The 26,958-nt window shown below is 42.4% G+C and overlaps 2 protein-coding genes across 5 annotated transcripts in view; one reads left to right on the top strand and one right to left on the bottom strand.

Annotated features, from left to right (window-relative positions):
• The window catches only part of LOC129824451 (zinc finger E-box-binding homeobox 1-like), a 97,871-nt gene extending 94,821 nt beyond the window's left edge, over nucleotides 1-3,050 (top strand). For all 4 annotated transcript variants that reach the window (XM_055884131.1, XM_055884130.1, XM_055884129.1 and 1 more), the window contains exon 9: nucleotides 837-3,050. In XM_055884131.1, coding sequence (XP_055740106.1) covers nucleotides 837-1,840 — 1,004 coding nt within the window. In that variant the 3' untranslated portion in view covers nucleotides 1,841-3,050. The remainder of the gene's footprint in view (nucleotides 1-836) is intronic.
• A 19,428-nt stretch (nucleotides 3,051-22,478) lies between these two features.
• The window catches only part of LOC129824450 (uncharacterized), a 4,961-nt gene continuing 481 nt past the window's right edge, over nucleotides 22,479-26,958 (bottom strand). The window contains exons 1-4 of the mRNA XM_055884126.1: nucleotides 26,575-26,958; nucleotides 26,391-26,474; nucleotides 26,000-26,134; nucleotides 22,479-24,264 (exon numbers count right to left, since the gene is read on the bottom strand). The exon at nucleotides 26,575-26,958 is cut by the window's right edge and continues 481 nt beyond it. Of these exons, the coding sequence (XP_055740101.1) occupies nucleotides 23,981-24,264; nucleotides 26,000-26,134; nucleotides 26,391-26,474; nucleotides 26,575-26,958 (887 nt within the window). The 3' untranslated portion in view covers nucleotides 22,479-23,980. The remainder of the gene's footprint in view (nucleotides 24,265-25,999; nucleotides 26,135-26,390; nucleotides 26,475-26,574) is intronic.

Here is a 26,958-nt window from a genome sequence, read left to right as displayed (position 1 = left end):
CTGTTGACAGAGAATTTTATGTTAATTTCTCTACCATAAGCCGCCTCCAACTTCGTTTTAGAGAATTTGGTAGTACGTCCAACCGGCCTCACAACCGCAGACAACGTGTAACCAGGACTTCCACATCCGGCTTCTTCACCGGCGGGATGGTCTGAGACAAGCCACGCGGATAGCTGTTGAAACTGAGGAGTATTTCTGTCTCTAGTAAAGCCCTTTTGTGTTGAAAAACTCATTCTGATTGGCTGGGCCTGGCTCCCCAGTGGATAGGCCTATGCCCTCCCAAGCCCACCCATGGCTGTGCCCTTGCCCAGTCATGTGAAATCCATAGATTAGGGCCTAATGAATTTATTGAAATTGACTGATTTTCTTATATGAACTGTCACTCAGTAAAATCATTGAAATTGTTGCATTTATATTTTTGTTCAGCATATTTAATTGTGAGGGTTTGTGTTATGATACTGTTTCCATAACAAATGCTGTTGGTTTCACAGGTAGTAAGTCTACAGGCAGGTCAGTGTAATGTAGACAGTGACAGACCTGATGTAATGGTAAAAGCAAGGCACACACACAAACACACACACACACACACAGAGCAAATCAAGAGTAATGGGTCACCCCCAAAATATATATTTTTTACAGGGTTCAGCAGACATCTGTGGTGTGTTTAATGGAGAGGTTGGTTGAGTTCGAAAGTCTGTTTCTCTCCCCAACTTTTCCAACCCAAACTCAGTATGTGGCTGTGTGTCCTTTCAGAGGGTTTTAAATAAAGTGTCTGTTCAACATCCATGTACATTGGACACTAAAGTAATCCACTCTTCTTCTCTTCCGTTTTACAGGAAAACGTCCACACGAGTGTGGCATCTGCAACAAAGCCTTCAAACACAAGCACCACTTGATAGAGCACACGCGTCTGCACTCCGGAGAGAAGCCCTACCGGTGTGACAAGTGTGGCAAGTGTTTCTCCCACTCGGGCTCCTACTCCCAGCACATGAACCACCGATACTCATACTGCAAGAAGGAGCCCCAAGGAGATCATCAGATGGGGCGTCGGCTCAGGATGACCCCCGAAACGAGCCCCCGAGCAGAGGAGCAGCAGTCAGACAGCCGGCCCACCTCCCCTCCCTCCCAACTGGACTCAGACGAGAGGGAGAGTGAGGAGGAGCTGGAGGAAGAGGAAGGAGAGGAGGAAGGCATGGAAGCCATGAGCATGGACGACATACGGGTGGTGCAGGTGGGCGAGGACGGCGAAGACGGTGAGATCTACGAGGTGGAGGAGTTTGGAGAGGAGAGGCAAGAGGAGGAGGAAGAAGGGAGCAGAGAGGAGGAGGCACAGCAGGAAGAGGAGGAGGGACAGCAGGAAAAGGAGGAGGAAGGGAGGAGAGAGGAAGAGAAGTCTGTACAGCAGGAGCAGGTGTGTGAGGAAGAGGAGGAAGGGAGAAGAGGGGAGGAGGAGGAAGAAGGGAGGAGAGAGGAGTCTGTACAGCAGGAGCAGGTGTGTGAGGAAGAGGAGGAAGGGAGAAGAGAGGAGGAGGAGGAAGAAGGGAGGAGAGAGGAGGAGGCACACCAGGCGGAGGAGGAATGGAGGAGAGAGGAAGAGAGCAGAGAGGAGTCTGTACAGCAGGAGAAGGATGTGTATGAGGAAGAGGAGGAGGAGGAGATGGAGGTACAGGTGATGGGAGATGGGGAGGGGGAGGAAGGCGTGGCAGAGACGGAAACTGTGGTAACAGAGAAAGCTAAGGAAACAGAGGACAAAGAACCGCATGTGGACAAGGAGAACATTACAGATACATTAGAAAATGGACAGAAAGAAACAGAGGAAAACAAGATGAACAGTGAATGAAAAATACATTTTGTGGTGAAAATGTCAAATAGCAGGACAGGAAAATATTGTCTTGTTGTCGAAGGAAGAAACAAAAGAAACATGGCTGCCATGTTGATGCTGTGTTGTCGGTCCACTACTGTGTTCAAACCCAGGTGTGCCTGAACTAGACAAAAAAATAAGTGACTTTTATTTGTGGGGGGAAAAATCAGTGTTACTTAGACCTTGTTTATAGAAGTATTATACATTTTAAAAGAAGGAAGAAAAAAAACACCCATGGACATTTGTTACTGAGAGTGAGACATCCGATCCTAGGTCATTTCTGTTTGTCAGTGTTATTACTAATTTTGCAGCTCATGTTTTAACCTTTTAACCTGTACAGTTGAAGACACATTTCTATACCTTTTTATTGCCAAATGACGGTGTTTGCTAAAATCAGTATTTTATTGAGTTCTAAAAAAACAAAACATCTGCACTACAGTATTCCTGGTTAACCTATGGATAAAACATGCCTCATGATGTGTTGTTCGCCCTTTAGTATGATTATGTACACACTAGCTATAGATCTTCTTTATGTTAGCTAACCTTAGCATAGCATTTTGTTTTAAGTTGGATTGTCAGCCTTAAGAAGTAAAGAGGATTCTGGGGTTTGGGTGGGAGGGGGGTTAGCCTGAGTGCCAGTCTTGTTTGTTCTATCATGTTAACTCCTTGTCACTCATTGGCTTGCCATGTTTGGCTTGTCAAGGACAGCAATGGAATTGGCGAGAGCACAAACAGATCTGGGACCAGGCTAGGGGAGGGGTGAGAGGGTGGGGATGATGATGTGGCATCTGGCGCCATAACCAAACTGTCCTATCAGGGAAGGTGTCACAACTTCAAATCCAGCATTCTTACCATGCTCCTCCTTTGGTCGCGTCCCAATACCCTCTCCTTCCTGAAGTGTGCACTTGTTTACTACTCCCCTCAAATTGAAAAGCATTGGATTGGTGTCGGCATGGGCTAAACTGGAAGAAGTTTCCATCATATTTTGTATACCAGTCATTTCCTTTCAAATCCATGAAGGGAAGAGAACAAGTGCACACGTTTGGAGAAAGGTTTGATTATTGGGACATACCCCTTGTTTTAGGTTTGGTTAGTTGTTAATCAATGATCATCAGTGTTATAGGGTAATATGAAGCAGGGGGGGGGGGCAGTTCTGCATTGTACCCCCCCCCCCCCCCCCCCCCCCCCCCCCCCCAATGCCTCCAGCCTTATGCAAGACCAGTCCTGTGTGCTGTAAGTGCCATTGAACAGTGTTATTTTGACTTCTCGGATGTAGCCAGTACATCTTTCAATCTGCGCCAAGGCCCATATTGAATAATGTTTGTTTACTTGCTTGGACACATTTTTTGTTAACGAGGGCTTCATCCCAAATGGCACCATATTCCCTATTGGTGCACTATAAGTACTATACTATGTAGGGAAGAAGTGGCCATTCGGGACGCGGACAAGAGCATGAATAAGGAATCTTTCATGTGTGTGTGAACAAAAAGTGACAAAGAGAATAAGGTGGATAGGAAAGGGTTTTTACTGTATTTAAGGGGATTTTCCTGTGTTGGAGAGTCAGCCATTATTAGTTGAGTGCACTTGTTGTTTTTTAAATGGTGGCAAACTAACCCTCACTTCAGGTAACAAATGTTAGTGAATATGGTCCCTGTGTTTTATGACGTTTTTTCAGTTGATTTTACCTAACAGTGTTACTTAATTATTTTTTCAGTTTGGCTTTAGTAAAAATAAATGTTATGTGTGCATTTTCAACAATGGCAGTATTAGAACCCTTTTCACTGATGAAAGTGTACCTATTTAGTTTTTAGAGGAATTTTTCTATTTATGTGTCTTATTTTTATATTTCTTTATGGTTATTTATTACACACATTGTAGTGTACAATACTGTAGTTTGAATTGATACAATAATAATATATTTTAGTATGAAAAATGATTTGAAGGTCAATGAATCCAGAGCGGTCTGAAGTACAGCTCTAGGAGTCATGAAGGTTGTTAATTAAAAAACAAACAACCTGAAGTATTACGTTAACATGATGTCTGTTTAAGCTGGGGGGGGGGGGGGGAAAGAACAAAAGACACAAATGAAGAGAGAAATGGAAAGTGTTCCACGTGCATCCATCATCAGACTAGTTGGTTAGACTGACCTGTCCCTAATTTGATGTGAAGCTACTGAAAACTAACTGTGTGACTAAATGCATGAGTCCTCGCTGTTGTTATGAAGATATATACGTAACTTCGTTTTTTTTTTGTCAACATACTCTTTTTCTTCCAGTTTTGTGCCAATTTGTTACATTGTACTGTTATATGTCAGAGGCTACACTTTGTTTTATACATTTCCTGTTTAATCTTTGTTTTTATAGTTGTTTTTTTTATGACCCCAACATCACAATAAAATACAAGAAAGCATTTCCGAGATTGGGTGATCTTTATTTTTATGTAACAATGTTTAATTCATCTGTAATATATTGTATACTTGCTCTTTAGTTCTTAGTGGGAGTCAGGAGACAATGGTTGATGTAGTGATTGATGCTTGTCGTTGCTAGAGGACTCACATCCATATTTTACATTAGGTATGGGGTTATTTTCTGCTTATACATCTTTTTTTCGACGCCAAATAAATACATTTATATCATCCAACAAATGTAAACAAAATTCTTTATGGAGGAATGGTCTAAGATCCCTCCCAATGTTTTTTTCCAATCTCATAAAACATTTTAGGACAAGGCTCAGTGCCTTGCAATGTGAAGTATTGAAAGATATTGAAAACAGGGGTGCCAATACTTTTGACCGTCTTTGAGAAAGAATTATTACATGTTAAACAAAATCTCTCTAAGCAATTAGTATAACATATTTTTAAAAATCATTACAATATACAGTTGAAGGCGGAAGTTTGATTTTACCTAACAGTGTTACTTTAGCCAAATACATTTAAACTCAGTTTTTCACAATTCCTGACATTTAATCCTAGTAAAAATTCCCTGTTTTAGGTCAGTTAGGATCACCACTTTATTTTAAGAATGCGAAATGTTAGAATAATAGTAGAGAGAATGATTTATTTCAGCTTTTATTTCTTTCATCACATTCCCAGTGGGTCAGAAGTTTACATACACTCAGTTAGTATTTGGTAGCATTGCCTTTAAATTGTTTAACTTGGGTCAAACGTTTTGGGTAGACTTCCACAAGCTTCCCACAATAAGTTGGGTGAATTTTGGCCCATTCCTCCTGCCAGAGCTGGTGTAACTGAGTCAGGTTTGTAGGCCTCCTTGCTCGCACACGCTTTTTCAGTTCTGCCCACAAATTTTCTATGGGATTGAGGTAAGGGCTTTGTGATGTCCACTCCAATACCTTGACTTTGTTGTCCTTAAGCCATTTTGCCACAACTTTGGAAGTATGCTTGGGGTCATTGTCCATTTGGAAGACCCATTTGCGACCAAGCTTTAACTTTATACTATTGTTTGTACAGATGAACGTGGTACCTTCAGGCGTTTGGAATTTGCTCCCAAGGATGAACCAGACTTGTGTCAACAATGTTTTTTTTTTGAGGTCTTGGCAGATTTATTTTCTTCCCATGATGTCAAGCAAAGAGGCACTGAGTTTGAAGGTAGACCTTGAAATACATCCACACCTCCAATTGACTCAAATGATGTCAATTAGCTTATCAGAAGCTTCTAAAACCATGACATCATTTTCTGGAATTTCCCAAGCTGTTTAAAGGCACAGTCAACTTAGTGTATGTAAACGTCTGACCCACTGGTATTGTGATACAGTGAATTATAAGTGAACTAATCTGTCTGTAAACAATTGTTGGAAAAATGACTTATGTCATGCACAAAGTAGATGTCCTAAACGACTTGCCAAAACTATAGTTAGTTAACAATACATTTATGGCGTGGTTGAAAAACAAGTTTTAATGACGCCAAGCTAGGTGTATGTAACTTCCGACTTCAACTGTAGCTCGGTATTTATAATATTTCATAGTCTTTTTTGCTCATCTTTATCAAGGGTGCCAATAATTTGGGACCTGACTGTATGTTTGTATCAGATGACCATATTAGAGATTCAGGTTTGGGTTCATTCAAAGGCACTATCTACAATGTGCCTTTTAAAGGTAATTTACACTTGAGCCGTCTTCCGCAGCGTTTACCATGAAAGCGAACGTCAGGGAAATGGCCTTTAAAATGAAATACCTGACTATTTCCTGAACATGATCTGTTATGCCAGTAATATTCTGGGGACCAAAGGTATTCCACAGTTCTGACACAGAGCCAGCTTGTGGAAAACAATGCATCTAGAGAAAGCACATTTTCAATCAGGGGAAACACATCAGCAGAATAGAATCAAACTGAATGTAACGGAGATGCTGGGAGTTGAAGCAGGCTGTGTGTTTTATAACACCATGAACATGGAACGATACAAAACAAGAGTAGCATCTGGACATGAAACACAATCAATACTGCCTGGGGAATGAACCTAAGGGAGTGAGGGATATAGGGGAGGTAATCCGTGACGTGATGGAGTCCAGGTGAGTCTCATAACGATGGTGCCAGGTGTGCGTAATGATGGTTGTCAGAGCCAGTGATTAGTAAACCGGTGACGGCGAGCGCCGAAGAGGGACTAGACGTGACATACACACACACCACCACCCCCCCTCCGGAAGGTGAGAACTTACTTGACAGCGGTCTGATCATCCTGCCGTAGTTGGAGTAGAGCAAAATAGCGGGAGCACTGGAGTAGGAAGCCACGGCATTTAGATGGAGTTCCGTCATATTTATCCGGGAGGGACAGACGGGCATCGCTAACCTGGCCAGACTGCTGAATGGACTGGTGTGCTGGCTCGACTGGTGTTAGAGTATCCTCCCCTAGTTGAAGGCAACGCCTCTCGGGTATGTTTTGAGATGTTGAAGACTGCGAAGAACCTCTTCCATAGCCATCCCCAGTTGCGCCAGCTGGCCGTGCTGTTGACGACGTAGATATACCTGTTCGTCGACTGGGAGATGTCATGATTTCCTGCTGCTTCCATTTGTTGAGGCAGTATTCTGTAACAGAGACGCTGGGAGACGAGAAGAAGGTGGTGAGCTTAATAATACAATGACCATGGAACGATACAAAACAAGAGTAGCGTCTGGACCTGAAACACATAATCAATACTGCTAAGGGGAATAAACCTAAGGGAGTGACAAATATAGGGGAGGTAATCAGTGAAGTGATGGAGTCCAGGTGAGTCTCATAATGAAGTGCAGCTGCGCTTAACAATGGTGCCAGGTGTGCATAATGATGGTTCAGATCCCAAAAGTCTCACATAGAGAATGTGACTAAAACGCTATGCATAAGGTGACCCTGCTGTAATTGTTCATATGTGCTGTTACCTAAAACGGACTGCAGTAACTCACACACATTAAAGCTTATGTGCATTAAAGCTTGCTTTATTAAGCAAACAGTATATAGAGTCCAGGTATGCGATATCAAACAGTTAATTGTCATTCCCCCTGTCGAGACGATGTTCTTGTTTTGTTATATGTCTGTTTATCCATTCAATCTTCACTCCCTGTACTTGCTTCCTGTCTCCAAGAGTCTGTCCGGAATGCTGACACCACAATTTGAAGCATCAGGGAGATCTTTTTGGGTTTGTTTTTGTTGGTGACATCGGATCTGGGTGCCACCACCAATGGAACCGGGGGTGCCTCGGCTGGCTCGTCCGGCTTTCACGCCTTAGCTGGCTCGAGAGGTTTCCTTGCCAAGGTGGGCTCGGCAGGCTCCCACCTCACGTCATGCCTCAGCCGGCTCGTCGGGCTCACACGTCTCAGCGGGATCGTCGGGCTCACCCGGCTCGTCAGGCTCCCACGCCTCACCCGGCTTGTCCAGCGCATGCCTGCTCCCATCCCCCTCTCTGGCGCTCGAGGGCGCAAGGCTGCTCATCATTACGCACACCTGTCACCATCATTACGTGCATCAGCGCTCATTGGACTCACCTGGACTCCTTCACATTTTGATTGCCTTCCCTATATCTGTCTGTTCCTCTGTTTCATCCCCGTGTCAGCATTAATGTCGTTTTGTTCCCCCTGTCAAGACGCTGTTCTTGTTTTGTTATTTGTCTGTTAATCAATTAAATCTTCACTCCCAGTACTTGCTTCTCGTTTCCCAGCGTCTGTCCTCACAGTAAATGTAATGATCCATTGTCCTGGTATGATCTTTGTTGACAGTTGAAATCATGGTGATTATTCATAGAACTTCATAGACACAGTAAATATATCACCTGCTGTTTTGATAAACAATAACATTGATGGGAATTGAATTCATAGATGTTTAAACAGAGGGAGAAAATATGCTGTTTCATCTTAATTCTGTTCAGTATGTTTATATTTTTTTCTGGGAAACGGGCAATAAATGTGGTGGTAAAATTATGTATTCTGAATGATCACTGTTTTTACATGAATGTTGTGTTCTGATACAGGGATTTTCACAGCACCAGTGAGAGGAATCTACCGTTGAAATCGGAAGTTTACAGACACCTGAGCCAAATACATTTAAACTCAGTTTTTCACAAATCCTGACATTTAATCCTAGTAAAAAATCCCTGTTTTAGGTCAGTTAGGTGTGAAATGTCAGAATAATAGTAGAGAGAATGATTTATTTCAGCTTTTATTTCTTCCATCACATTCCCAGTGGGTCAGAGGTTTACATACACTCAGTTAGTATTTGGTAGCATTGCCTTTAAATTGTTTAACTTCAGTCAAACATTTTGGTTAGCCTTCCACAAGCTTCCCACAATAAGTTGGGTGAATTTTGGCCCATTCCTCCTGCCAGAGCTGGTGTAACTGAGTCAGGTTTGTAGGCCTCCTTGCTCGCACACACTTTTTCAGTTCTGCCCACAAATGTTCTATAGGATTGAGGTTAGGGCTTTGTAATGGACACTCCAATACCTTGACATTGTTGTCCTTAAGCCATTTTGCCACAACTTTGGAAGTATGCTTGGGGTCATTGTCCATTTGGAAGACCCATTTGCGACCAAGCTTTAACTTCCTGACTGATGTCCTGAGATGTTGCTTCAATATATCCACATAATTTTCTATCCTCATGATGCCATCTATTTTGTGAAGTGCACCAGTCCCTCCTGCAGCAAAGCACCCCCACAACATGATGCTGCCACCCCTGTGCTTCACGTTTGGGATGGTGTTCTTCGGCTTACAAGCCTCCCCCTTTTTCCTCCAAATGTAACGATGGTCATTATGGCCAAACAGTTCTATTTTTGTTTCATCAGACCAGAAGACAGTTCTCCAAAAAGTACAACCATTGTCCCCATGTGCAGTTGCAAACTGTAGTCTGGCTTTTTTATGGCGGTTTTGGAGCAGTGGCTTCTTCCTTGCTGAGCGGCCTTTCAGGTTATGTCGATATAGGACTCGTTTTACTGTGGATATAGATACTTTTTTAACCGTTTCCTCCAGCATCTTCACAAGGTCCTTTGCTGTTGTTCTGGGATTGATTTGCACTTTTTGCACCAATGTACATTAATCTCTAGGAGACAGAACGCGTCTCCTTCCTGAGCGGTATGACGGCTGCGTGGTCCCATGGTGTTTATACTTGCATACTATTATTTGTACCGATGAACGTGGTACCTTCAGGCGTTTGGAAATTGCTCCCAAGGATGAACCAGATTTGTGGAGCTCTACAATTATTTTTCTGAAGTCTTGGCTGATTTCTTTTGATTTTCCCATGATGTCAAGCAAAGAGGTAGGCCTTGAAATACATCCACAGGTACATCTCCAATTGACTCTAATGATGTCAATTAGCCCATCAGAAGCTTCTAAAGCCATGACATAATTTTATGGAATTTTCCAAGCTGTTTAAAGGCACAGTCAACTTAGTCTATGTAAACTTCTGACCCACTGGTATTGTGATACAGTGAATTATAAGTGCACTAATCTGTCTGTAAACAATTGTTGGAAAAATTACATGTGTCATGCACAAAGTGGATGTCTAACCGACTTGCCAAAACTATGGTTTGTTAACAAGAAATTTGCAGAGTGGTTGAAAAACGAGTTTTAATGACTCCAACCTAAGTGTATGTAAACTTCCGACTTCAACTGTACCTGTTCAGGTTTTTTGTATATGGAGTTTTTAGTTCACAACCTACATGTGCATTCTTGTTTAAGAATGAACAACAAATGGCTTGCTTGTACTTATGATCACCAAGGTAGTGGCCATGTTGTTAATTCCTCCAATGGAGTGTCACTGCTACTGGAGGTAGAAGATGTGATCTACATGCATCTCGGGGCTGGGAATCAGATAAATGATCATGGAAATCACCACAGCACTTTTAGTGGTCACCTGCTCTTCACCATGTACTGTAAGAGGATAATTGTGTAGTATCTGGGATCTACATCTGTTTCTATTAGTTACTATGCTGTTACTAAGCGGGGATGTATTACGACAGTGTTACGTTACTACGCCTAATAGGAAATGTACATGCGCACTAGTGTGCCGTGGAAACTGTAGAGCACGAGGAGGTTTTGACTAAACGAAAACTAACTGTACTCCCGTCTCCTGCCTGGTCATTTCTCCACAACACAAATATTACAAATTGAAGGACTTTTTGACACAGTTTGAAACAGTTAATACGTATTTCATCTTAAAACAAATTGATTGATTTTCTGACAATATGGATGAAAAGAACATAATCTGTATGGCCTATAAGCAATAAACAAAATGTTGTTTTTGGAATGGACTGAAACATCATTATTCATTGATTTTGAGTGTGTGTATGTATGTGTGCTTAGCGCTTCATTACTAATACTGTCATACCTGTACATGCTCCTATACTCCTATACATCTGTTCTCTCTCTCTCTCTCTCGCGCTCTCCCTCTCTCTCATATATTGAACTAACATGCCAGATGGCCCTGGTAGCATGTTTGTTACAGTAGATTGACTCCTAATGCCTGGGGGGGAGTTCTACTAGACCAGACCCCTCTCCTCTCCTCTCCCAGCCTCTGTAAACACCACACATCCTCTTGTTCCTGGGCCTGTATTCATAAAGCATCTCAGAGTAGTAGCGCTGATCTGGAATCAGTTTAGCTTTTAAGATCATAATGAATCATATTTTATATCGACGGATGGGTTCCCGGATCCTAGATGAGCACTCCTACTCTGGGAGGCTTTATGACTACGTGCCACGGTCATTATCAATACAAGATGGCTTAAGAATAGCCTGGTCCCAGATCTGTTTGTGCTATCATTCCAACTCCTTGTCATGCCAATCATGAGATGTTTGGCACGACAAGGAGAGGAAAGGAGCCGAATGATAGCCTGGGATACCAGTCTGTTAGTGCTATCTTAGGAATGGTAATACACAGGAGAGCCTGAGGGAAGCACAGGCAGGAGGGTAAGTAAAACAACTTCTGCTGCCGAGAAGGACTCTTCGGCTGTCCCCATATGATAACTCTTTTTGGTTCCAGGTAGAACTGTGTAGAAAGGGTTCTCCAGTGGGGAAAGGCAAAGAACCCTTTAAGGTTCTAGGTTCTATTTTAGTGACAGAAGGGTTAACCCTGACAGTGAAGTGAAGGAACACTTCTTATCATCAGAGATGCTCATGAAGAGATTCCACTCTGCCCTCTGCTGCACAGATGAAGACATTTCAGCTGACGTGTTATTTGCTGTCTGATGTCATTAATTGAACCAATTAACCTTGTCAATGTTTTCCTGATAAAAAAAAATGCTGCATAACCATTCGACCATCTTTGTGAATGCATGGAGTGAAATGCTGACAAATGAATGTCCCAAATGGCACGCTATTCACCATAGGGTTCTGGTCAAAAGTAGTGCAATATAGGAAATATTATAAGGTGCCATTTGGGCATTTGGAAGTGGAGAGTGACACTCTCGAAAGGGTTCCTCAAGTGTAGACCCACAACAGTTACAAAGGTAAGGAGATCAATACTCCTAGATACACTTCAAACAACATTTCAAGAATAGAAAAATGAAGTGTTAAGATTGGTTTAATCACCTGTGTGATTGAGTGAGCTCTTCCCAGGTCTTCTATGGGAGCTATAACGTGTTCGAAATGGCACCCTATTTCCTACATAGTGCACTAATCTTGACCAGAGCCCTATGGGCCATGGTCAAAAGTAGTGCACTACATAGGGAAAAGGTTTGGACACACATACTCATTCAATGGTTTTTCTTTGTGTGTACTATTTTCTACACTGTAGAATAATAGTGAAGACATCAAAACTATGACATAACACATATGGAATCATGTGGTAACCAAAAAAAGTGTTAAACAAATCAAAATATATTTTATTTTTGAGATTCTTCAAAGTAGCCACCCTATGCCTTGATGACAGCTTTGCGCACTCTTGGCATTCTCTCAACTAGCCTCACCTGGAATGCTTTTCCAACAGTATTGAAGGTGTTCCCACACTTGTTGGCTGCTTTTCCTTCACTCTGCGGTCCAACTCATCCCAAACCATCTCAATTTGGTTGAGGTCGGGTGATTGTGGAGGCCAGGTCATCTGATGCAGCACTCCATCACTGTCCTTCTTGGTCAAATAGCCCTTACACGGCCTGGAGGTGTGTTGGGTCATTGTCCTGTTGGAAAACAAATGATAGTCCCACTAAGCGCAAACCAGATGAGATGGCGTATCGCCGCAGAATGCTGGGGTAGCCATGCTTTTTAAGTTTGCCTTGAATTCTAAAGAAATCACTGACAGTGTCACCAGCAAAGCACCCCTACACCATCACACTTCCTCCTCCATGCTTCTTTGTGGGAACCACACATGCGGAGATCATCCGTTCACCTACTCTGTGTCTCACAAAGACACGGCGGTTGGAACTGAAAATCTCAAATTTGAACTCATCAGACCTAAGGACAGATTTCCACTGGTCTAATGTCCATTGCTCGTGTTTCTTGGCCCAAGCAAGTCTCTTATTATTAATGGTGTCCTTAAGTAGTGGTTCCTTGCAACAATTCAACCGTAAAGGCCTGATTCACACAGTCTCCTCTGAACAGTTGAGGTCACTGGTGCACCTCAGCCACGCTCAAGGTCCTAAACCATATCATAACCGCCATTGATAAAAGACAGTACTGTGCAGCCGTCTTCATCGACCTGGACAAGGCTTTCGACTCTGTCAAAAGCCGTATTCTTATCGGCAGACTCAACAGCCTTGGTTTCTCTAATGACTACCTCGCCTGGTTCACTAACTACTTCTCAGATAGAGTGCAGTGTGTCAAATCGGAGGGCCTGTTGTCAGGACCTCTGGCAGTCTATGGGTGTCGACTCTTTTCTCTGTATATATCAGTGATGTCACTCTTGCTGCTGGTGATTCTCTGATCCACCTCTACGCAGACGACACCATTCACTATACATCTGGCCCTTCTTTGGACACTGGGTTAACAAACCTCCAAATGAGCTTCAACGCCATACAACACTCCTTCCGTGGCCTCCAACTGCTCTTAAATGCTAGTAAAACTAAATGCATGCTCTTCACCCGATCGCTGCCCACACCCGCCCGCCCGACTAGCATCACTACTCTGGACGGTTCTGACTTAGAATATGTGGACAACTATAAATACCTAGGTGTCTGGCTAGACTGTAAACTCTCCTTCCCGACTCACATTAAACATCTCCAATCCAAAATTAAATCTAGAATCGGCTTCCTATTTCAGAGCAAAGCCTCCTTCACTCATGCTGCCAAACATACACTCGTAAAACTGACCATCCTACCGATCCTTGACTTCGGCAATGTCGTTTACAAAATAGCCTCCAACACTCTACTCAGCAAATTGGATGCAGTCTATCACAGTGCCATCCGTTTTGTCACCAAAGCCCCATACACTACCCACCACTGCGACCTGTATGCTCTCGTTGGCTGGTCCTCGCTACATATTCGTTGGCTGGTCCTCGCTATCCACCCGTAACATGCGCTCCAGCAGGTATATTTTACTGGCCATCCCCAAAGCCAACACCCACTTTGGCCGCCTTTCCTTCCAGTTCTCTGCTGCCAATGACTGGAACAAATTGAAAAAATCACTGAAGTTGGAGACTTATATCTCCCTCACTAACTTTAAGCATCACCTGTACACATCTCATCTGTAAATAGCCCATCCAACCTACTACCTACCTCCTCCCCATATTTGTTTTTGTTTATCCGCTCTTTTGCACACCAGTATTTCTACTTGCACCTCCTTATCTGCACATATATCGCTCCAGTGTAATTTGCTAAATTGTAATTACTTCGCCACTATTGGCCTATTTATTGCCTTACCTCCTTACCTCATTTGCACACACTGTATACAGATTTTCTATTGTGCTATTGACTGTACGTTTGTTTATCCCGTATCCTGTAACTCTGTGTTCTTGTTTTTGTCGCAATGCGCTTTATCTTGGCCAGGTCGCAGTTGTAAATGAGAACTTGTTCTCAACTGGCCTACCTGGTGAAATAAAATATATATTTTTAAACAGTTGATGTTGAGATGTGTCTGTTACTTGAACTCTGTGAAGCATTTATTTGGGCTGCAATCTGAGGTGCAGTTAACTCTAATGAACTTATCCTCTGAAGCAGAGGTAACTCTGGGTCTTCCTTTCCTGTGGCGGTCCTCATGAGATCCAGTTCCATCATAGAGCTTGATGGGTTTTGCGACTGCATTTGAAGAAACTTTAAAAGTTCTCGAAATGTTCCGTATTGACTGACCTTCATGTCTTAAAGTAATGATGTACTGTTGTTTCTCTTTGCTTATTTGAGCTGCTTTGCCATAATATGGACTTTGTCTTTTACCAAATAGGGTTATCTTCTGTATACCACCCCTACCTTGTCACAACACAACTGATTGGCTCAAACTCATTAAGAAGTAAAGAATTCCACAAATGAACTTGTAACAAGGCCCACCTGTTAATTGAAATGCATTCCAGGTGACTACCTCATGAATCTGGTGGAGAGAATGCCAAGAGTGTGCAAAGCCGTCACCACGGCAAAGGGTGGCTACTTTTTTGGGGTTACTACATGATTCCATATGTGCTATTTCATTGTTTTGATGTCTTCACTATTATTCTACAATATAGAAAATAGTGCCATTGTAACAGATGTATAGTGTACTCTCCATGCGTTGTGTTTTCTAATAATAAATCACTTCGGCCAGTGGTCCCAGTTGAGCATCATTTATTTCTGCTGTTGTTAAATGGGAAACAGCACGTTAGTTGTGCAGGGCTTAACAGTGTTGATGGCTGTCGATGACAAAATCCCTTGCATCACATTTTCATACTGGGCGAACAAAATACAAAAATACAATACAAAATATAACATGTATAAATACCTGTTGTTAAATGGGAAACAGCACGTTAGTTGTGCAGGGCTTAACAGTGTTGATGGCTGTCGATGACAAAATCTGTAGCATGAAGACAACTGTGTTAGCCGTGGCTTATGTGACCATGACATCGGTGTATGCTAGCTAACACAATTACTTACAGCAATCATATGCCAAAGCACATCCCAGAAAGCCCCTCAATCCCTAACAGGTACCATATACCCACACATGTATAAAATCAGTAACGTACAGCAAACTTGTACACATTGTAAAATAGAAAATAGAAAACAGTATTCAGAACGTGACCTACCCCTTGCATCACATTTTCATACTGGGAAGACCTGACGTTCGCGATCTCCCCCTATCTGCAAGTGGGGCCAATCACAACACCCCTTATTGTCATCAGAATTTAACTAACCAATAAGAATGCTTGAACATCAAATACACATTTCTTTAGAGGCAAGTGGAAACATAACCAACCCTGTTACACCATCCGGGCCACAGGTTCCGTGTGGCTCACTTGGTAGAGCATGGCGCTTGCAACGCCAGGGTTGTGGGTTCGTTTCCCACGGGGGGCCAGTACAAAAAAAAAAACTATGAATGTATGTACTTGTAAGTCGCTCTGGATAAGAGCGTCTGCTAAATGACTTAAACCTGTTTGGGCTGCAAGCCCGAATTCGGTACGACAATGACAACAGCTGCAGGGCGCGAAATTCAAAATCTATTTTTTTTAAATATTTAACTTTTACACATTAACAAGTCCAATACAGCATTTGAAAGATAAACATCTTGTCAATCCAGCCAACATGTCCGATTTTTTAAATGTTTTACAGAGAAAACACCACATATATTTATGTTAGCTCACCACCAAATACAAAAGTGGACAGACACGTATGGATATGATTATGAAGTATGAATTATGATTCAAGTAGCATGCACAAGCCAACCGAAATAAACTAAAACCAACCTAAAGAGCCCAGAAAAAACTACATCAGATGACAGTCATATAACATGTTACACAATAAATCTATGTTTTGTTCATAAAAAGTGCATATTTTAGCTATAAATCAGTTTTACATTGATGCTACCCAAAAATGCTAACACATAGCTAGAGTCTGAATCCAGACGGGAGTAGCCAGAGAAAATACATACACCAACGTCGGCTACTAATTACACCTCATAAAACATTTCAGAAAAACATATGGTGGATAACTAATGAAAGACAGATATCGTGTGAATAAAGCCAACATTTCCGATTTTTGAAGTGTTTTACAGCGAAAACACAATATATCGTTATATTAGCTAACAACATAAGCTAGCATAAGTCAGCAATAGCATTGGTCAAGCGCTAGCCTAGCACAGTTAGCCCACTTAGCACAGCACAGCTCAACAGATATATGAAAAAGCATCCCAAATTGGGTCTTATCTTTCTTGATATTCCATCAGAATGTTGTAACGGGGTCCAATGTCCAGTAGAGTCTTTAGTTGGGTTCCAGAACGAATTATTTCCCTCTTTGGTTAGCTAGCACAATAGCATTGCGGCGCTACACAGCGTTTCTTCAAAAAATTCTTCCGTCGTATCACATCTAAAGTCCAGAATAAATTGCAATAATATAATTAAAGTATATTGAAAAAACATACTTTAGGATGATTTTGTGACATGTATCAAATAATATCGTAGTCAGACATCATATTCACCGTTATTTACCTTGTTCCAGAAGCCGAGACCAAATTATGCTTCGCGTCCGGAATTTTTTTTTAACTGCGCAGGTCTCACAAGAAGGTGTGTTATTCAGTCCATGGACGAGATATTCGACTCCTTTCAATTCTCACTTCCGCATTACAGCCTGACGAAGGCGTGTGAAGTGTCCCTATGGTCCCAAGTCAAAGGGCCTTTTATAGAGAAGGTCTTAAAGAGACACATCGCATTTTGGAAATCTCAATTCGGCTGGGAAAATGTCTGTAAAAATATTTCTGTTCGACTTAGAGAAACAATTCAAACCTTTTTAGAAACTATAGACTGTTATCTATCCAACAGTAGTAAATATATGCATATTGGAAAATAAAAAGTTTCTTAGGAGGCCGTTTGAAAATGTGCACACATTTTCCAGTTTTTTCAATATTCAGCTTGCAGCCCAAACAGGTTAAATGTAAATGTAGTAAAAAATAAAGAAAAAACAGTAAATAAGTAGGTGTGTCCAAACATTTGACTGGTACTGTATGTATATACCAAAATATGTTTTTATTTGAACAGTTTTCTGGAGGAAATGGTGCATTATTTGAAAAAAGTGCAAAGGTGCCAAACGACCTGTAGGTTCCATATCTACCGTATGATACTCCAGTTTCATAAACATAAATTCATTTACAGCTTTACTGGCTTTATGAGCTTGTAAAACTACAGTTTGTGTGTGTGTGTGTGTGTGTGTGTGTGTGTGCGCGTCCGTGTGCGTCAGGAAGTACATGGCTACTGAAGTTTGAACCAGAATAAGTTGATGAGATGACATTATGGACGCCTGTCTCCTGGGCTGCACCGCTTTCTGTGCCCTTACGTGTTTGTTTGGTTTGATTTAGACCACGGGCTCTATTTCCGGCTGGCGTTTAAGGCGTCCGCATGCATAGGTATGTTTCGCTCCTAGCTTAACTCGGCTAGGCGAAGCGAACGTATGTACCTGTATACTCCCTAAATACCTTAGCTTGAAAAACAAGAAAAAAGCGACAATATTACTGTCGTTTGTCCCACTTGACCCACCTTAGCAATAACATAGCCAAGCACTTTCTCAAACTAGTCTGAATTCATCTAAGATTAATAAAGAAATATGTCATTCCTTTGGATGTTTTTGCCAAAGAGGTCTTAGTCGTGCAATTTTACATCTAACTAAGATGTTTGGTGCAGTATTTCTCAAGTGTGAACATTTGCATAATAATGAGCCGATTCTTGTTGAATGACAACAAACGCTTCACTGAAGAATCCCCTCCATAGTTCCCACTTCTACGAAGAGTAGTACTGTTGACCAATCAATCACATAGACTTTGGTTGCCGAACTTCGATTTTCCTCAAGAAACAATGTTGTGTGCACAAACAGCCGGGGGAAAAACCCTGCCGAACACCATAACAAACAAAAATGTCACGAAAGCTTGTCATAATATTTGCACTACCTGTTTCGACTGGGAAGCATGCGACAGGCTTAAGGCGTCGCTAGTGTCAAAAGCAATATCTTATTGTAAAAGCCAGCGCTCTACTACCCTGGCGCTGGGGTTGGTAATTTACCTGTCTAATATCAGCTCGCTGGCGCTGAGGTGGGAGGGGTGGAAATATTTGAGGTGTGTCATCGATAAGGCATCGATTTTGCCAGCGTCGGTGCACGGTAGCCTAATCAGTAGCCTATAACCAATGCTTTATTGAAATATCAATAGCATCAAAACAGGCAACACTAATTCCTGTTTTTTTTGTCCATGCAGCTTCCGTCAAAAGTTTGGACTCATTATAGGACTATGTGCGACAGCCATTGAATGAAAGCTGTCAGTGACTATATAACGTCTGTTCAGGAACATAAAGTTAATACAATGGACTGCTTAATTTGTTACTTTTATCATTTTGTAAAAAATTGCATCTTCCACTTTCATCTGTTGGACCTAACTGTACCACTTGTAACCGAGGCTATTTAACTTTTTGTTTTGTTTTTGTGAGCAGTATAACAGTGAGTGGACATTACCCCTTTCTCTTCATATTGGATCTTTGTCCAGCTCCTGTGAAAAGTTTGGATGTGTGTAAAATAAAATAAAATAAAATAAAATGTATTTATATAGCCCTTCTTACATCAGCTGATATCTCAAAGTGCTGTACAGAAACCCAGCCTAAAACCCCCAAACAGCAAGCAATGCAGGTGTAGAAGCACGGTGGCTAGGAAAAACTCCCTAGAAAATCCTCCACAGTACAAGTTGCCTTATCTGTATTATACGCACACAGGGAGCAATAACAGCCTATTTAGACAGCCTACAGCCTAAAACAAGTTGTTTCGCTTTCATTAGAATTTGATTCAATTTATACACAGTCTTTTTAGGGCCTCATCAAAAGCCTAGTGAATGTCATCCTGTTTATTGACTAAGTTTGGCATGTCCATGTCCAGACTGCAATTTAGAGTATGCCTAGCCCCTATATCAATGTGAATGCTATTATGTGCAATCTATTTCCATATTAAAGCAATGCAATTAGAATAATGTGGACTTCAAACATGTTCAACATGGGGCAAGCTATTTAAAGAGCTAGGCTATAACGGACTAACATTCGAATTGACAACACAATACATAAACGTAAATACATAACTGGAAGCAACCACATATTTAGCCAAGGAGCACGTTCTGATTGGCCAGTGAGGGGTCAAGCCTTGACACACCTACAACTTGTTTATTCATCAAAAGCCAGCCCTTTTGCGACCACCACCAGCTACTGCGCGCTTAACTCCAGTTCTGAATAAGAGAGGTACGGGGGCTGCCTTAATCGACGTCATCTGCGCCCGGGGATTTGAACCAGCAACCTTTACGGTTACTGGCACAACAGTCTTAACCACTAGCCGACCCGCATTTGCAATATTTGAGATGACATTTCTGTAGATCAGGGAGGTCCACTAAAAGCAGGTCTTCCAAGTGAGGCTAAGAAAGCTACCTTCCTGCCTGTGAGATAGAGATGAGTCAACTCTATCTGAATGACGTTGATGGCTCTGGGTCAAATCGGACATGTCATCAACAGTAAGGTCAGTTATTCAGAGTACCATAATAAAAACACATCCTGTCAGTGGTTTACAGAGCTGGGCTGTGTATTAGCTACACATTGTAACTGTGATATTTGAAGGATTCCATAGCTAGTGGAAAGGCCCCGGGCAGCAATTTTTCAACTAACCTTCTCTTGGCGGCACTTCCTTCCATTTCTATTCGGAAGAAACTTGTCCCATAAACTTCTGTGTCCAGTTGCAGACGGAACTCCAAAAACCAGAGAATATTCAGAAAAAAATTGTCACACTGTGAAATGCTTACTTACAAGCCGTTAATCAAAAATGCAGTTTTAAGAAAATACACCCCAAAAAGTGAGAGATAAGAATAACAAATAATTAAAGAGCAGCAGTAAATATCAATAGCGAGGCTATATACAGGGGGTACCGGTACAGAGTCAATGTCAAAGTGCGGGGGCACCGGTATCGAGGTAATTGAGGTAATATGTACATATAGGAAGAGTTAATAAAGTGACTATGCATAGATAATAACAGAGAGTAGGAGCAGCGTTCCAGAGGGGAGGGGGGGCAATGCAAATAGCCTGGGTAGCCATTTGATTAGCTGTTCAGGAGTCTTATGGCTTGGGGGTAGAAGCTATTTAGGAGCCTCTTGGAACTAGACTCGGCGCTCCGGTACCGCTTGCCGTGCGGTAGAAGAGAGAACAGTGTATGACTAGGGTGGCTGGAGTCTTTGACAATTTTTAGGGCCTTCCTCTGACACTGACTGGTATGGAGGTCCTGGATAGCAGGAAGCTTGGCCCCAGTGATGTACTGGGCCGTACGCACTACCCTCTGTAGTGCCTTGCGGTTAGAGGCCAAGCAGTTGCTATACCAGGCAGTGATGCAACCCGTCAGGATGCTTTCTATGGTGCAGCTGTAAAACCTTTTCAGGATCTGAGGACCCATGCCAAATCTTTTCAGTCTCCTGAGGGGGAATAGGTTTTGTCGTGCCCTCTTCAGGACTGTCTTGGTGTGCTTGGACAATGTTAGTTTGTTGGTGATGTGGACGCCAAGGAACTTGAAGCTCTCAGCCTTCTACACTACAGCCCCGTCGATGAGAATGGGGGAGTGCTCGGCCCTCCTATCATGTCATACACATGTGTTCTCTCTCTCTCTCTCTCTCTCTCAAACACACACACACACACACTTGTGAACACACATTTGCGCTGATACTTTTAATGTGGACCAGAGCTAGACCAATGCTACTAGCTATGGCCTGGTCCAGAGCTTGTGCAGACCAGAGCTAGCTAGCTAGCTATGCCCTGGACCAGAGGTGGACAAGAGCTACCTAGCTACTAGCAACGCCCTGGACCAGAGCTGGACAAGAGCTAGCTAGCTGCTAGCTACGCCCTGGACCAGAGCTAGTTAGTGCAGACCAGAGCTAATGTAGACCAAAACTAGCTAGGCACTAGCTATGCCCAGGACCAGAACTGGACCAGAGCTGGCTAGCTACTAGCTACGCCTTGGACCAGAGCTAGACCACAGCTAGTGCAGACCAGAGCTAGTTAGCTACGCCCTGGGCCAGAGCTAGTTAGTGAAGACCAGAGCGAGACCAATACTTCTAGCTACATCCTGGACCAGAGCTAGACAGCTTGTGCAGACCAAATTTAGCCAGTTACCAGCAACACTCTTGACCAGAGCTAGTTAGTGCGGACCAGAGATAGATCAGAGCTAGTTAGATCAGAGCTAGCTAGTGCGGACCCGAGCTAGCTACTAGCTACACCCTGGACCAGAACTTGCCCAGAGCTAGTGAAGTATTCACGGTGAAGTAGTGGTAGTGACGGCAGTAGTAACGGTAGTATCGGTAATGGTAGTAATAGGGTTGTCATTCACTATGGGCTTGGTCTTGGTGTGGTTTGTAGGTTGCCGAGTTACTGTAATGCACTGCAATTTTAAGCTCTCAAAATGTTTTTAGTTTGAACATTCTGGAAGTTCTGTGGCAGTGATTTCAGTTGAGAATGTTGAAGCCTGCGTTACACCATTCAAATGAATGGGGATACAACAAGCGTTTATAGGTTTTGAAGTAGGAATGGTGGCCAATAGCACGTGCCAATGTCGGGGTGGTGTTTGTACCTGAAATGGACCAAGAGCAGTGGTGAATCCAACATTTGACCTTAGAAGTCTATGGCGTTTTTTATGCTAATTGCCCTTACAGAATAAATTACTTTTATCTGATTTGGTCCAATGATAACCATGATAACCATGAAAAAAAACAGAACAAAGAATGCCAAGAAGCGTATCCCCAAGACCACATTAAAAAGAATCAACCTTTGCCTTATTTTGATCATTTCAAAAGATTGTTTTCTAATCATTAGGTGTGGAAGTATAGGAATTACTTAGTCATGTTTTTCATCACAAAGGTGAAGTAGAAGTGTTAACGATCAACAAAAAGAGATCGTAAAAACTCATTTCATGACATACAGTATCAACAAGCCCCATCTGAATGAACTTTGCCTCGTGTGCACGGATGGCGGAAACGTGCACGATTTTGGGTGAAGGTATCAGTGCTCACGTGTGCAGAAATGTGTGTGAGCGTGTGTCAGACGAGAGATGCAGCAATGACTGACAAAATTTATTTGCATGAACTTACGATTAAACAAGACAGCCACATGTTTTTACAGGGTCTCAATGGAAGCCTTTGTTCCAATCTAACAATGAAGTCATAAACAGCAGCTAGTTTGGAAAAGAATTACATTCAAAATGTGCCATTTACTGAAAATACAGGTAAACTTCCAGAACCCCAGTTCATATAATAGTTCTAGAGTTGCAAAATTTCAGTAACTTTCCCCAAATTCCCAGGTTTCCCAAAAATCCTGGTTTGAATGTTCCAGGAATTAAGAGGAAATTGCAGAATATCTGGAGATTTCAGAAAACCGTGGGAGTTTTGGGAAAGTTACTGGAATTTAGCAACCCTGAATAGTTCATATATACTGAAAAAATATATAAACTCAACATGCAACAACTTCAAAGATTCTACAGTTGATAGAAGGAAATCAGTCAACTGAAAGAAATTCATTAGGCCCTAATCTATGGATTTCACATGACTGGTTAGGGGCACAGCCATGGGTGGACCTGGGAGGGTATAGGTCCACCCACTTGGGAGCGAGGGCCACCTACTGGGGAGCCAGGCCCAGCCAGTCAGAATGAGGTTTTCCCCCACATAAAGGGCTTTATTACAGACAGAAATACTCCTCAGCACTACTTTGGCCTGTATGACAGACCCATCTCTCCTGAACATTTGCTTGTTACTCCAACCTACCCATAATATATCGTCTGTCCTCTGCTCTTCAATGCTTCATCTGGACAGTATCCTCCATTCGGCCAGTCTATCCAGGCGAGAGGCTAACTCAGGTACTGGCCATGGAAATCCAGTGTATGGACAGAAGTGGATTTTTGTCTTTGGCAGAAAGTCCCACAAATCCAGCCATGGTGAGAAGAGGAGGGGTGAAGCATACATGTGTGCAGCTAAGTGCAAAGAGTCTCAACTTGGTTGGTATATTGGTCGCAGATAATAAGTCCACCTTTGTTTTTACCATGTATTCATACAGGTTTGGTCTGTGGGGGATGGAATCTGAGGTGTGCTGTGAATGACCATGGTGTTAGAGGAAGATGAGGCTTGGGTTTGGTCTGGTTGGGCTGGGTTGAGAGCTCTGTGGGGTTATGGTGGTGGGGTTGTTCAGAGAGTAGGCTGTATTCATTACCATAGACCGTAACAAAACGTATTGCAACAGAAAATGAAAAATCTAATATTTCTTATTGGATAAGTTCAGGTAGGGAGTTTCAGCTTTCCATGGTGACATCACAATGCAGTAAATTGGTTAATAACAGTAGACCAATAACAAAGAGAGTTACAAACCTCTGCCAATAAAATCTAGTTTTCAGTTTTCTCTTCTCTACTCAGACCACACACAGACCTAGCAAAATTCTTGCTTGAGAAATAGTTTTCTGACAAAAAACAATTCTTGCCAATTATAATTTAAATCTATCACTATCTATCTATTCATTGTCACCCAGAAATGATTTGATATTGAAATAAAATGACTGCAACAATCCTCTTACATAGTGAAAAGCAGGTGGCCACTGAAGGTGCTGAGGCGATTTACATTGTCAAATATCTGCCGCCCAGCCCAGAGATGCACGTAGACCACATCTCCCACCTCCAGCAGCAGTGACACGCCATTGGAGGAATTAACACTACCAGCAGCTTGGCGAGCAAATGCCATTGCCATTTGATGTCCATTCTTAAACAAGGCCGTGGTTGTAGGAACTGAATCCTCACCCCATGCAAAGATGTAAAACCTGAACAGATAGAGTCCTCTCACTGGTGCTGTGAAGATTCCTGTATCAGAACACAACATTTAGGCTTTTTTGTAGATGCAGATTAACATAAAGCATGAAACTATACATACAGTGGCTTGCGAAAGTATTCACCCCTTGGCATTTTTCCTATTTTGTTGCCTTACAACCTGGAATTAAAATGTATTTTGGGGGTGTTTCTGTCATTTGATTTACACAACATGCCTACCACTTTGAAGATGCAAAATATTTTTTATTGTTAAACAAACAAGAAATAACACAAAAAAACTGAAAACTTTAGCGTGCATAACTATTTACCCCTTAAAGTCAATACTTTGTAGAGCCACCTTTTGCAGCAATTACAGCTGCAAGTCTCTTGGGGTATGTCTCTATAAGCTTGGCACATCTAGCCACTGGGATTTTTTTTGCCCATTCTTCAAGGCAAAACTGCTCCAGCTCCTTCAAGTTGGATGGGTTCCACCCGTTTACAGCAATCTCGAAGTCAATTGGATTGAGGTCTGGGCTTTGACTAGGCCATTCCAAGACATTTATATGTTTCCCCTTAAACCACTCGAGTGTTGTTTTAGCAGTATGCTTAGGGTCATTGTCCTGCTGGAAGGTGAACCTCTGTCCCAGTCTCAAATCTCTTGAAGACTGAAACAGGTTTCCCTCAAGAATTTCCCTGTATTTAGTGCCATCCATCATTCCTTCAATTCTGACCAGTTTCCCAGTCCCTGCTAATGAAAAACATCCCCACAGCATAATGCTGCCACCACCATGCTTCACTGTGGGGATGGTATTCTCGGGGTGATGCGAGGTGTTGGGTTTGCGCCAGACATAACGTTTTCCTTAATGGCCAAAAAGCTTGATTTTAGTCTCATCTAACCAGAGTACCTTCTTCCATATGTTTGGGGAGTCTCCCACATGCCTTTTGGCGAACACCAAACGTGTTTGCTTATTTTTTTCTTTAAGCAATGGCTTTTTTCTGGCCACTTCCATAAAGCTCAGCTCTGTGGAGTGTACGGCATAAAGTGGTCCTATGGACAGATACTCCAATCTCCGCTGTGGAGCTTAGCAGCTCCTTCAGGGTTATCTTTGGTCTCTTTGTTGCCTCTCTGATTAATGCCCTCCTTGCCTGGTCTGTCAGTTTTGGTGGGCGGCCCTCTCTTGGCAGGTTTGTTGTGGTTCCATATTCTTCCCATTTTGAATAATGGATTTAATGGTGCTCCGTGGATGTTCAAAGTTTCTGATATTTTTTTATAACCCAACCCTGATCTGTACTTCTCCACAACTTTGTCCCTGACCTGTTTGGAGATCTCCTTGGTCTTCACGGTGCCACCTGTTGGTGGTGCCCCTTGCTTAGTGGTGTTGCAGACTCAGAACAGGTGTATATATACTGAGCTCATGTGACAGATCATGTGACACTTAGATTGCACACAGGTGGACTTTATTTAACTAATTGTGTGACTTCTGAAGGTAATTTGTTGCACCAGATCTTATTTAGAAGCTTCATAGCAAAGGGTGTGAATACATATGCACGCACCACTTTCCTTTTTTACATTTTTTTGAATTTTTTGAAACAAGTAATTTTTTTAATTTCACTTCACCAATTTTAGGTATGTCCATTACATGAATTCCAAATAAAAATACATTTAAAATACAGGTTTGTAATGCAACGAAATAGGGAAAATGCCAAGGGGGGTGAATCCTTTTGCAAGGCACTGTCATTTGGTTACAAAGTGCCTGTGACAACAGGTGATGTGTATCATTTACTGTACCTGTAGTGGGGTTATAAGCATTGCCAATATTTGTGTAGACACTTCTGTAGACCAGGGTGATTCCAGTGTTGAAGGGTCCAACTTGTCCACTGAAAGCAGGTCCTCCAAGTGAGGCGGAGAAAGCCACCTTTATGTCTGTCAAATGTAGATGAGTCAATATTACTATGACCTGGTAACTGCAAACTGAATAATGTCGAAACCTCTGGGTCAAATCAAACATGTCATCAACAATAAGGTCAGTCATTCAGGTCATCACAATGAAACCATCTTGTCAGCGATTAACAGAACTAGCCAGGCTTTATGCACATAGGAAAAATGACTGGTCTGCTGTTTCACTTCTGGTGACAAACGTTATGCTCGAAGGTGTTTCAAACATTACTCTAAATATTACCTTCAATATGCCTCTTCAGAACTTCAACGTGGCTCTCAGTGATGTTAGAACGAGTCTCCATGGAGCTTAGTTCCACTGCTTGTGCTGAAATTAGATGCACGAAACAATGTGCGAGATAAAACAGTCACATATTTATGAAATAATCCATACTTATTAGTATTACCTTCTGTATTATTTAGCTAACCTTCATTCCTTCTAGTCTGTTCCTCCACTTTGGATTTCAGTTCCTCCACCTCGCTCTCACTGGCTCTCAGTCGGGCCTCCATGGCTCCCAGTTCAGTCTTCGTGTGTCTCAGCTCAACTCTCTGCTCCACCATCATGGTGTTCATCTCTCTCAGCACAGTGTGGATGTCAGTCTGGCACGTTTGCTGGCTGTGTGTTGTGGCTGCAGCTTCCGCTCTCGGTTTGTCAACCTGAATGTCATTCCCTCTGCTCTCTCCATCCTCATAGTCAACCTGATGGACACTGACTCTGTCTCTGTGGACCTGGGCTCCAGACAGACAGCAGTGCAGCAACACCAGCAGAGCTACCACACTCTTCATTCTCATTGCTTGATGGTGATTTCCTC

The sequence above is a fragment of the Salvelinus fontinalis genome, chromosome 26 (assembly GCF_029448725.1).
Source record: "Salvelinus fontinalis isolate EN_2023a chromosome 26, ASM2944872v1, whole genome shotgun sequence".
NCBI classification, from domain to species: domain Eukaryota; kingdom Metazoa; phylum Chordata; class Actinopteri; order Salmoniformes; family Salmonidae; genus Salvelinus; species Salvelinus fontinalis.
Note: the sequence above shows the minus strand (reverse complement) of the source record. Positions and strands in the feature narration are given on the sequence as shown.